General features: G+C 41.8%; 1 protein-coding gene across 1 annotated transcript in view; it reads right to left on the bottom strand.

Annotated features, from left to right (window-relative positions):
• The window catches only part of LOC308294849 (voltage-dependent calcium channel subunit alpha-2/delta-1), a gene marked incomplete at both ends in the record, with an annotated part of 206,923 nt that overhangs the window by 29,335 nt on the left and 164,202 nt on the right, over positions 1 to 13,386 (bottom strand). The window contains 3 exons of the mRNA XM_080737735.1: positions 1,214 to 1,295; positions 5,584 to 5,675; positions 7,486 to 7,546. Of these exons, the coding sequence (XP_080593861.1) occupies positions 1,214 to 1,295; positions 5,584 to 5,675; positions 7,486 to 7,546 (235 nt within the window). The remainder of the gene's footprint in view (positions 1 to 1,213; positions 1,296 to 5,583; positions 5,676 to 7,485; positions 7,547 to 13,386) is intronic.

Below are 13,386 nucleotides of genomic sequence, written 5' to 3'. Positions count from 1 at the left end.
CCATATTTGTGAAAGCAGCATGGTCGTGCTTAAAAGACATACTGGAGATGGATTTCAAAACAAATCGTTTCATTCCCAGAGACGTTTGCCTGTACATCTCTAATGCTGAACAGAGTGTGTGTGTGTGTGTGTGTGTGTGTGTGTGTGTGTGTGTGTGTGTGTGTGTGTGTGTGTGTGTGTGTGTGTGTGTGTGTGAGTGTGTGCGTGTGCGTGTGCGTGTGTGTGTGTGTGTGAGCGTGTCCATCTGTGCTGTGTGTATGTATGTGCGTAGCCAGGCCAACAGATTTTTTACAGATGATTCCAGACATGCGGGCATACCATAGGGAAACACGCTGATCTAATTATTTTACTTTTGTCTCTAAACAACATGTCTTGGCACTGCTCGGTATGCTTGGGTGTGATGCGCATTTTATGCCTCGCTTTCATCGCGTTCACATTTCATCGGTTAAGCATGACCAAAACCTCCCACAGTAAAAAACTACAATTCTCGGTTCACTCAGTCAGCTAAATGGTTTGTGAAATATGTACAAGTTGAGCTCCAGTACAGTGATATGGAGATCAGGTTGAGTGCAGGTTCACGGCAGATTTGGATTGCATCTGGGGGTTTGGTGGAATTCATTCAGATATAGAACACAGGGAAACAAGGATTTCTCACACTCAGGTTACAGTCTACGGTACAGTCAGGGACGTGCTGGCCATTGGGAAAAGCGGGACTCCCGAACGGCTGGTTCATTCCCGGCCGGTCCAGGCCGGCCATTAGGAAAAAAATTATAATAAAATGTCGGCCTTCGTTCCATTTTGGGGGCTTTGCGGCCAACAAAGTAAATCGTCACTGTCGGGCAGAAACCTCGTATCTCCAAGTTTCAAATGTATACATTTTTTCGCAAAGCAAAGCCCTGCTTCATCATACAAGGCCGTTGCACAAAAGTAGTGAAAACAGCAGATCTACAAGCACACAACGCCTCGCGGTGCGAGGCGTAGTGTGCTTGTAGATCGGCTGTTTTCACTAGTTTAAATCATTTTTAAAATTATAAATACAAAACAAACGGTTTTGGACATATAAGGTTTCCACCCGACAACGACGATATATCAAAAAAATAAAAAATAAAAATGAGGGCCACTCGAACTCTTTTTCCCGGGCTGAATCAGGGGCCCAGCATGTCCCCGAGTACAGTGTGTGAGCGACGCAGTAGTCATTAGCAATGGAACGTACAGCGTTTGCTCCCTCCAGATTTTCACCAGGTCAGCGGTCAGCCCTGCATCCAGGATCAGCCGGCTCACCAGAGACACATTACCTGGAGAACAAGGGTGAAGAAAGGTTTGATGTTAGGAGACTTCAAAACGAAACGTGATACAAAATGAGGTGAGACGAGACGAGATACGTTTAGGTTAGTTCAGTATCCCGTGCATCGGAAGATTTAAAACATGTTTGTTAAGGATGGGACGATAAGCGATATTATCGTTTATCGTGATAAAAAACACACAAGATAATCATATTGTGGAGATTTCATTTATCGTGATATCGTCCTCCGTCATGCACTAGGATCAATTCACCTTTTATTTGCCAAGCTGCGTATCCGGTACCACTTAAACCCTCTATAATTGGTAAAAGATACTTATAATATAATACTTGATACAGTCTTTTTTCACTCTCTTTCAAATGTCTTTGCCAAAAAATAGCCGATCTACAAGCTCACAACGGGTCGCGACACGTTGTGAGCTTGTGGATCTGCTATTTTTTGGCAAATGTTCTGCCTCAGGATAATGGATTTTGATTATCGCAATAATATCGTAAATCACGATTTATTTTGTCACAATACTCGCGATATGACATTTTCATATCGTCCGATCCCTAATTTACATTGAATAAGTACAGTGTGTGGTTTCCTTTTGCTGTGGACTGGAGGTGAAGTTATTGGAGAAGGTGGTGAGGGACACGTTGATGCAGAACGGCGACGGCGACGGTCAAAAGATTAGGGAGATCAGAAGCTAGCCAGTTTGAATCCCTGGACTAGCCGAGAAAATCCGGCCAGGAAAAGTGAATGAATAATATCTTCCTTAACAACTGCCGTCGGGACTTTGAACTTTTCCCATAGCTCCGGTGGAGCTGTGCGGTGGCCAACAGTAGAAGTCTATCGTCGTTGTCGGGTGGAAACCTCGTATCTCCAAGTTTCAAATTTGTAAGTTCTTTCGCAAGGCAAAGCCCTGCTTCATCGTACAAGGCCGTCGCACAAAAGTAGTGCAAACAGCAGATCTACAAGCACACAACGCCTCGCGATGCGAGGCGTTGTGTGCTTGTAGATCGGCTGTTTTCACTAGTCTAAATCATTTTTAAAATGGAAAATGCAAAACGAACGGTTTTGGACATACAAGGTTTTCACCCGACAACGACGCTATGCTTGCGTTAGGGCAGCTTCCAGGTGTGAATGTGAGTAATCTCAGGAAAGGAGGCTTAAGAAAAAAAACATGCAGGCTCAGCAAAAACCCTCGCGTGGATAAATAAAAGTAGTAAAATTAACACAGTCTGATCTCATAGCAATAGTTAGGAAAGCATGCAGACAGAGGGGTCCAACTTGTTCTGCGCTCTCTCTGAGGAAGCATCAGACTAGCTAGATTAGGTGTTAGGTGCATAGTGATGGATAGGCTGGTGTTGCTGGATGGTTAGCGATGACACCTATGTCTTGAGTTATACCCCAATGTCAGGGGAGCCTGTTTTCAACAACTACAACGTACTTTATATCCACAGGCAAAGTTGTTTCCTAACAACCAAATCCTTTGCAGCCAGGCCTGGAAGTGGCTTTGAGAAACAGATTGATTAACATATCGTTGCAGTTGGGCAGAAAACCTTGTATCTCCACATTCCATCTGTCCGATCTATACTGTAGATCTGCATTTTTTTTTTAATAATAATAATAATAATTGAAATATTTGTGCAAAATGTCATACTGTATATAATAACCAAAAATAGGGACATAAGGTTGAAAGTGGTTAAGTCTGTCTGTGGATTTGATATAGTTAACTAATAAAGAATATTAACACCTTCTAAGCCAAGGGGAGCCCCTTAATGTTAAAACCGTACTATATCGCACATCCCCCCAGGGACTCTCAGCCACGTCGTACATTCCCGGACTTTGTCTTTAAAACCGGAATAAAAACTTTGATCCGAAAATCGGCGATCGTCTAACCTTCCCTAGTCACCACTCGTGCACTGATAGCTCATGCAGACCGTGCATGAAGCAGAGGTGACGTCAGCGCCTCTCCTTCTCCAAGGCTACTCCCAGCCATCCGTTTGCTGTCTGCACACTCGAGCTCCTACAGCAGCCATGCTTGGGGCTATGCTAGCGACACTTTTCAGTTCTGTTCTTCAGTCACACATGGACTATTTGCGGGGACATTTACGTGAAAGGATCGCGCACGCGAAACGCACGGGGACATCGACGATCGGCCAAAACCCCCATTCTATCCCAACGGAAATCGAGAAAATCATGGTGAGTTACTGGCCTGGGGAAAAAAAAAAAAAAAAAACAGCGGCGCTGTTCAAGATGGAGGGGCTGCGGGGTCATGTTTATAAACATAATATTATGTCTCAGATCACAATACAATAATAGAAATTTCACGGCTAATCTACCAACCACCATTCTATTTCGGACGTCAAGGTGTTAACAAGAGATTATGACTAAAGCATTACATCGCATCCATTGGAACCCAGGTAATTTCTTTCAATTTCTTGAAAATGTTTGTTTTGAACAATCAAGGTTTCTGCCCCAAAGCAACAAGACTTATGTGTAATAAGGTGGCCACAAAGAGCACATGCCTAAACCAGCAGCAGGGATGGCATTAAAGGACAACTTTGTTTTTTTTTACAAGGGTTCATAGTATTTTAGATTGTAATCAGAGAAATTTTAAAATGAGTGTTAAAATCTTTTCATTTACATCTTTCTATAGTTTTAGCGATTTTAATTACAGATTTCAGTGTTTAGGGGCATGCATGCAAGTGGCTAAATATGTATTTTTAGACACAATAAGCCGGCGATTTCTTTATTACCATTTACAGTAGCCCCCATAAGTCACATCTGCCCATGAAGGATAATGGTGCATCTTGGGAATGGGCTTATTGTGTCTAAAAATACATATTTAGCCACTTGCATGCATGCCCCCAACCACTGAAATCAAAGTAATTAAAATCGCTAAAAAGATAGAAAGCAATAAATGAAAACATTTTAACACTATTCTTTTCTTTTCTCTAATTACAATCTAAAATATTGTTGTTGTCGGGTGGAAACCTTGTATGTCCAAAACCGTTCGTTTTACATTTATCATTTTAAAAATGATTTAAACTAGTGAAAACTGCCGATCTACAAGCACACAACGCCTCGCGGTGCGAGGCGTTGTGTGCTTGTAGATCTGCTGTTTTCACTACTTTTGTGAAAACGGCCTTGTATGATGAAGCAGGGCTTTGCTTTGTGAACAAATGTACAAATTTGAAACTTGGAGATACGAGGTTTCCACCCGACAACGACGATATGAACCCTTGTTGTGAAAAAACAAAGTTGTCCTTTAAGCTTTAAGAATAATGCCTTGACCTTGAACAACACAAGGATACTGTACCTATAGATCCATTAGCATGAAACACAGGATGAGGTGATATCCATTAGACAAAGACACATCAAAACACCATGAGTCACTGCAGGAGGAGCATGATGATGGCACAGGGATGCTAGGAAACTCAGTCGATGGGGCTGAGATCACCCTCTGCTCAGGAGACTAATCAAATGACCGAACACCACGCTGACCTTCAGAGCAGGGACGTGCTGGCCATTGGGAAAAGCGGGACAACTGCCGAACGGCCGGTTCATCCCCGGCCGGTCCAGGCCGGCCATTAGGAAAAAGTTTAAAATAAAATGTCGGCCTTCGTTCCATTTTGGGGGCTGGGCGGCCAACAAAGTAAATCGTCACTGTCAGGCAGAAACCTTGTATCTCCAAGTTTCAAATGTATACATTTTTTCGCAAAGCAAAGCCCTGCTTCATCATACTAGGCCGTTGCACAAAAGTAGTGAAAACAGCAGATCTACAAGCACACAACGCCTCGCACCGCGAGGCGTTGTGTGCTTGTAGATCGGCTGTTTTCACTAGTTTAAATCATTTTTAAAATGATAAATACAAAACAAACGGTTTTGGACAAGGTTTTCACCCGACAACAACTGGCTTGTAAATTGTCATGATCTGAAATGGCAAATCTTTGAGTAGCAGCAGCGCTATAGAGAGAGATCTCTCTCTATAGCGCGCAATGAGGGCCTCTCCAACTCTTTTTCCCGGGCTGAATCAGGGGCCCAGCACGTCCCTGCTTCAGAGGATGACCAGCGAGGCGTCCCAGTGGCAAAGAGCCACTCTGACTAATAACACATACATAGCACACCCAAACAATCACATGCATTACGATGGAGGGGAAATTGATTTAGGGTCCATATTGACCTTGAGTGGGTTTGCGGTATTCTAATCATGGTAATGTATGCCGGCATCAGAGCTGAGGCACGTGTACATACCGTAGCACAAAAACAACAACATGGATATAATATGACTCACATGCTTCTGGAGTGTTCCTGTCGATGTACTGGTTGAAGTCGAGGAGAAACTGTGTGTTGTTCTCCAACACCTTCAGTCCTTTGCAGTACTCTCTGTATAAACAAACACATTCCGTTGGTTTGCGCCTTATCGCTCAGATCCACAGCAAAGCACTGCAGGGGTGCAGCTGAGCATATAGTACATTATTGGTTTGTATGGGCTTCCAAAAGTCAAATTCAAGTAGGACTACATTTCAAATATCTTTTGCAGAGTATAGTGAACACCCCGGCCAAAAAGTATTCCGAAAACACACCTGTTATATTACTATGTAACAGCAACATGATGTGGTTTATGAGAGTTGCAAGCCGCTTCTTCTTCAAAACTGTAGCATCTGCAGAATCAGGTTTATTCAGGAATCTTCAGTGCCTATGAGTTATGTCTGAAGCAATGTAGGCTGATGTATTAATGGATCACTCGTTTCTGTTAAAGGTGATTTGGAAGCGATCCAAAATTACTCCATCCTAATTGACATCTCCCCCCTTTCTGCCAAGAACTATCTCCACCCTTTCTATATCTCCAGCAGCCGTCTTATTTTTTCGTCTGGGTAATAAGTAAGGTAAGTAAGCCTTGTCGAGCCCATAGGTCATGAGCCTATCTCCTGTTTCTGTAGCGTGAGGCAAGTACACCCCCTGGACATGCCGCTAGTATGTCGCAGGGACTTACCCCACCGCAACCAGTGATGCTGAGTGCCAAGCAGGGAGGCACTGGGTTCCATGTTTCAGAGTCTTTGGTATGACCCAGCAGGCCATCGAAACCCAACCTCCCAGTAACAGGGCAGACGCATAGGGATTTTATATCCCTCAGATAGTAAAATAAAATAAAATAAAAAATGCTTTGATCTGCTATTGTTGATGTATTTGGGTTTTCGTTTACATTTTCTTTGATTTTCATTCTCTTTATATGGTGAACTTGTACACTCACATATTACTGTATCCTAAACCATGATGTAGGACCAGCATTCTTTGATTTGCTATTGCTGATGTATGTGGGCTTGTAATCACATTTTCTTTGTATTTACATTCCCTTTATATGGTGAATTTGAACACTTATATACCATATTACTGAATCTTAAACCATGAATATGTAGGATAGGCATTCATGAGCTTTATAGCTTCAGCCTGTTCCTTTTGATCACCTCAAACAGTGCTACTGTTCTCTTATGCTTTTGTGGATGTATAATATAAATGCATGCTTGCTACTGTGAGTTGATCAAATAAACTAAACTAAACCACAGGGCCACTGATTTTTTAGTTATTGTTTTGTGTGCCTATACCAGGGTTCCCCAATAGGCGGCCCGTGGGGGGCTACTGTCTGGCCCCCACCAACCCCAGTAATAATGGTGGTATAAGAGCAGCAACAACACTAGTATATCGTCGTTGTCAGGTGGAAACCTCGTATCTCCAAATGTGTACGTTCTTTCGCAAAGTAAAGCCCTGCTTCATCATTCAAGGCTGTCTCACAAAAGTAGTGAAAACAGCAGATCTTCAAGCTCAGTGTGCTTGTAGATCAGCTGTTTTCACTAGTTTAAATCATTTGTAAAATGATAAATGCAAAACGAACGGTTTTGGACATACAAGATTTTCACCCGACAACAACGATATCAGAACTGTCGCTGGAGTAGCGGGAACGCCACCGTCGCCCCCTGCAATGTTGTGGCCCTCGGCTTGGTACCGTAGATATGATTTCGGCCCTTGGGGAAAACTAATTGGGGAACCCTGTCCCTGGCCTATACTGTATGTTCCACAGTGAACAAGACATGTATAGCATCAACATTAACGTGTCTCAACCGTTGCCCTTCACATTCCCCTGTACTGCAGCACAATGTGGATGATACAGTGTGCAGTCTCTGTACAGCTCTCCTACCTGGGAGCAATGAAAGTGTGACCAAGTTCATCGAATTTGTCCAGCTGCATGGTTTCCATGGCTGAAGAAAACAGAGACATACAGGTTGTGTCATCGTTTACGAGAACAAACAGTGAGCAAGTAGTACTTTATATTGAAGTAATAATAATAAAAGCACATAATAAGCAAACACATGGCAATATAATCAGCCCAGGAAAGTGCAGAGTGCAAAGAGTTAGTACACATTCACTTAGCATTTAATAGTCTGATTGCTTGAGGATAGAAGCCGTTCCTTAGCCTGCTCGTACTTGCTTTCAGGATCTTGTATCCCTTCACCCTTTTTGACTTTAGAGGGGGAAAAAGTCCTTTGTGGGGGTGGGTGGGGTCTTCGATAATCCTCAGGGATTTATTTATTTACGCCATACTAACCCCACATCTGAGTAGGACGTAAGCACAGAATGGCCGCTGTGTGTTTATGGTCACTAAATTACATTTTACATAAGAGGTAAACTGACATAGCTATCCTTATCCTTAGATCCTGCCCTAAAAGGAACTAGTTGGGCTACTTGGGCAATTAGACATTGCTATTAGAGGCAGAATCACTGTACTGTATGTGTGCATGCGTGTGTTGTATATTCACAAGGAGGCGTTAGAGGAAATGCCACAGGGTTGCCAACATGAGTATTGAGTAGGGTCCATCTTGCAACCACTATTTAGATTATTAGATTAGTGGACATATTGGCCTAATGGTGGTGCTAGACGAAAGACCATGGGTTCGCCAAAATCTGTAGTGTTCATCCTTGGACATACAAGGTTTCCACGAGAAAGCGACGGAATGTAATATGTTTAATACACCTACTCATGGCCTTGACTGGCCATGAAGAAGTTAGGGGAATGTCAGTGTTCATAGACACTAGGGCTACAAAGTGCAAATATAAATTATTTTCTTGCAATTATTCAACTTCTTTTTCCTTTTTTTTTATTGTATATATATAATGAATCAATTAAAAAAGTATTTAAAAGATGGTTAAAGTAATCGACTAAATGAATTTGAATGATATAACCATTTATATTTTGTCATGCAACCATGTTGCCAATCTATGTAGATCTGCAATTGTTAGCTATTTTAGAGTTTTTTACTCTTAGTCCACAAATCAATTTGATTTGTCTTCTATTTTGAATGTTGAATTGAATTGAATGTTGCACTACCAAGGCACACAGTAGCATACAATAGGATCTTGTGCTCATGTATGCACCCCCATGCCACACTCACAAATCACACACAGACCTACTGTATGGACAGATATGAGGTGCTGGGTAAAGGTAAAGAGTGCAGACAGAGCTACAGTAGGAGGACACAAGGGAATACATGACTGAGAAATACTTGCCTTCTTGCTCTGCAGTGACCCCAGAGTGAGACCGTGTGAGAGAGAGAGAGAGAGAGAGAGAGAGAGAGAGAGAGAGAGAGAGAGAGAGAGAGAGAGAGAGAGAGAGAGGAAAATGTGACAGGAGGGGCAGAGGGGGGGAAAAGCACATCATTTGGTTACAAGATGCAAATTTGTATTCCAAAAGACATTCTAAAGCATATCACAGCTAGAGCACGCACTCACTTCACTTCAGTCAGAGGTGATTATTTTTGTAATCTTTCTTTGACAATACAAAAAACACAAAGGACTTAATAGACTGTACATAGGTCTGTGCAATACCGAAAAAGACTAGCAACACACAATAAACTACACCTAACACAACAATACACCACAATACACAAAATAAGTAAAGGAAAAGAAAAAAAGAAATCGAGGGAGAGGCTATGGTATCATGAACCTAATAGGATAAAGCAAGGATATGCTCCAGTGTATGTGAAAGGGAGCTTGGCTATTGGTCTGTCCTCATGGCCATTGCTATAGTGAAGAAATCTTTCCCATTTCAAATAAAGCTGGTCTATTCTGTCCATCATGGAGATCAGTGTGATTAATTCAAAACCAAAATTGAATCACGTGAAACTGGGAAATCATAAGCCTTCATGTGGTTCTTGGCCACAGAGCCTGTGACATCAGCCGTCTATGAAGTATCTATGATGTTTGACTTCAAATTTGGGCCAGGTTTCAGCCAGATCTGAGCCCAGGTGACTTCTATTATGAAATATGAACTATTATGAAATATTTCAAAAAAGTATAAAACATATGTGAAAATAAAGCATTGAGGTTCTATTTTTGGCCTATTGGCAGTTTGTACAAGAAAGTCGGCATGGTTTGCAACATTATCTCTGGATACACAGACAGACAGACACACATCCAGATGGACCCTCTTAGGCCTGATTTACACTGCCACCCAATTTTTTTAAATAGTAATAAATGCAGACAGGTCACATGCAGGTCACATGAAATCCGATTTTGAAAAACCACATCCAGAGGTGGTTTCAAATCCGATTCAATCGGATTTCAGGACATCTGTCTCAGTCTGAAAGCAGTAACCACATCCACCCCGTAGAGTTATACGCAAGTCACATGCAAGTCACATCAAACTGTCCAAATGTCACTTGCTGCGTGACTCGAGCGCGGAGCACCCGAGCGCCACTGTAATGACGTCATTACAGAGTGCGAGTATTTACTATTTGATTATAGCGCGCTGAGCACATGAGAAAAACGAGAGGAGAGAGAAAACACATGAGCTAAAAGTAAAGAAAAGTAAATAAAAGAAGAGAGAGAAACAATATTATGTGTTTGTTTTTGTTGTTGTCACCCTGTCTGTTATGTCGCATTTCCTGAACGTGATCAACTAACGCCAACGTTATTTAATGTCATGACGCCGACGTCTTTACCACCGTAACCAAAGCAGATATGTAGACGCAGGGCAGCTTTGGGCTGACGCTGTTAAAATCAGTCAGAACGCACAGATCCGATCTGGTCACTTGCAAATACAGTGTGAAAAGTCGGGCCAAAAGATCAGATCTGAGAACCAAATCGGATTTGGGCTGGATTTGACTGCAGTGTAAATCCGGCCTTATTGACACCTGCCTCCTACAGAGCCACGGCATGAATCAATCGCTACTCTGGAAATAAACACCAGGAAGTGGACCAGGGGTGTCGTGTCGCACAAAATTCTGGGCCCTGGGTACTTTAGCTATTGAAAAAACAGCAGATATACAAGCTTGTAGATCTGCTATTTTTGAAAAATCGTAAACATTAGGGTTAACATTTGTGCAAGTCTTTGAATGTTTCAAATCCTTCTGAGTTTTTTTTGAAAAACCTATGTTTCTATGTCAGTGGTGCTCAAACCTTTTCATGTGAAGGACCCCCAAAATGATATGTATTCGGCAACGGACACCCCATCTCAAAATATTTAGTTCCAGGGACTCTCACAGAAGCAGAATTTGAGTTACAAATGTTCGCTTAAAAAATACATATATTCAAAGATTTGCATACATTTTCACGACTTTTGAAAAATAGCAGATCTACAAGCTTGCAGCGCGGCACTCGGTGCCCCCCCCCCCCCCCCCCCCCCCCTTGTGACACCCCTGTCCGGGACGTAGATTTAACACAAAACAAGGCTCTAACTCGTTCTCCTGCTATACCATCAACATGTGGAACACCCTTCCACAAGCCTTAAAGGAGAGCAAATCCCTAGCCTCCTTCAAAATTGGTATGAAAAGTCCCCTTCAGGCGGCTGCTACCCGTGACTTGTAAATAGACTAAGCCCCCATGCTCCCCCCACCCTTTTTTTCTGCCTTTGTATTTGATGTTATGCTTTTGAAACTGATATTATCCTAGATAAAGTACTATGTTCTATCCGTCTGTCTTTCAATGTTATATGAGATACTTAAAGTGTGGTTCCTGTGGAAATAATCCTCGGCTTTCTAGGATCTCCTTTTAGTTGACCTTGTACCAGTGATTTGTACTGTCATGAAACTGTACTTTTTTCTATTGCAAACTTCTAATAAATTCTTCAATCAATCAATCAAAAACAATGATACAATGACAGTAAATGTCTTTGGCATCCTGTGCTTTGCTTGCCTCGGCTCTGGTTTTCACTCCATTCATTCGATTGCTTCGCTTTCTACACTTGTTAAAGTGTCAATGAGACATCATTTGCCGGTCTCTCGAAACGAAGACATCTTAAACATTGACATTAAAAGACACACACAGAGTCGTACTGCAACGCTGTCTGCAAAAATCATCATCCCGTTGGCTGAGTGTCGGCAGGGTCCTTAAAATCTGGCACAGGACTGAAACAATGTACTTCACATAAAACATTACAGGCAGATTCATTGTCATTCCGTCTCTCTCTCAAGACCTGGCCGGGTGGCTCCCTGTCCAGCTCCCTTTCTCCACCATACAGTATGTCTTTGCTGAAACCTTGTATGTCTTTTCAGGAAGAAAAAAAAGAGTGTATTCAAATCAGTGTTGATTTCGTCGACTAAAACTATGACGAAAAATGCTTGTCGACTGCGTTTTTTTTCACTGACGAAAACTAAATAAAAACGAAATAAAAACTAAGCTGTGATGACTAAAACTAAGACTAAATATATTGACAATTTCGTCAACAAAATAAAAACTAGACTAAAACGTTAGGGAGGGACTAGTGGAGAAGAGAATCATTTTATGTTTGGTTGCTCACAGGTGTTGCGTGCTGAAAATAGCCCTAACCCTAACCCTTGTGAGCTTGTAGATCGGCTATTTTCACCACGCAACCAAGTGTAAAATCAGTCATTACGATGCCTTACCAAAATACATTTAGTTGACTAAATCAACTGTAGATTTAGTCGCCTAAAATCTTATGATATTTAGTTGACTAAAATTAGACTAAAACTAATACTTTTCAGGTGACTAAATTATGACTAAATCAAAATTTGCTGTCAAAAACAACACTGATTCAAATGGATCCAATGAAGTTATTGTTTAGTCACAAGCTATTGATAATACTTTTCATTGGTTCAATAATAAAACTAACAGACAGACTTAACAACTTTCACTTTCAGAATTTAAAACAAATGGCAGATCTAAAAACTTTCAAGGCACTGTGATGCGACCCATTGTGAGCATGTAGATCGGCTATTCTTGATACTTTCGTGCGACACTCTTGTGCGATAAAGTTGGAAAAATATGGACATACAAGGTTTGTGCTCAACAGCAGCGATATCCTCCTCCTACCACACTCCTCCCTCTTATTGTCTGTCACGACCTCTCTCACACAGGCAGATGGAGATTATTCAAGCCAGTGAATCAGTCATAGTTCTATGTCTGCCATTTCTTATCCTTATGGAGAGAAACAGCATGGGTGTTTTAGCCCGATAATACAGCAAGTGCAGGTATAGGGTGGCCTTTGGGTCTCTTACCCGTAATAGAAGTTCTCGGGTTCAAAGCCTGCTGGCCACTACACCGAAGTCCTAACTACACTGATTATGTTTTATGGGGTTATGTTTTTGCCCCATCTATTTGTTTATAACTCATTTATCAGGAATGAAGAGACTTACAAAGATGTTTGATTCGTTGGATACCTTGTACAAAATTAGATAAACTAGCCCTTACCCGTTCAAAGATATGAGCTCCGAAATGATGTGCAGTGTGTGGGTTATGGGATGTGCACACAGTATATGAGGGATGGAAAGTAACTTTAACTGGTGCTTGCATGATAATATGTAGGACCATCAATGTAAGAAATACCCATTTCGTTTAATGGCTATAGAGATACTGTGTACCGATCTGCATGATTTTTGGACAACATCTGTAACAGGGCCAGACAGCATATGATTTGTGAAAGTGTCAAACGGGCTTCACAGTTATGTCAGGTGTGTTCATAAGCTAATGGTGATGCGATTTCAAATCAATTGCTCCAGCCACTGAGGAGAAACGCTGTGACAGACAGACAGACAGACACTCACTCAGACAGACAGACATTTGGAAAATGATATGTTTGATGACA

The sequence above is a fragment of the Nannobrachium achirus genome, assembly GCF_963921795.1.
Source record: "Nannobrachium achirus genome assembly, chromosome: 11".
Taxonomy (NCBI): domain Eukaryota; kingdom Metazoa; phylum Chordata; class Actinopteri; order Myctophiformes; family Myctophidae; genus Nannobrachium; species Nannobrachium achirus.
Note: the sequence above shows the minus strand (reverse complement) of the source record. Positions and strands in the feature narration are given on the sequence as shown.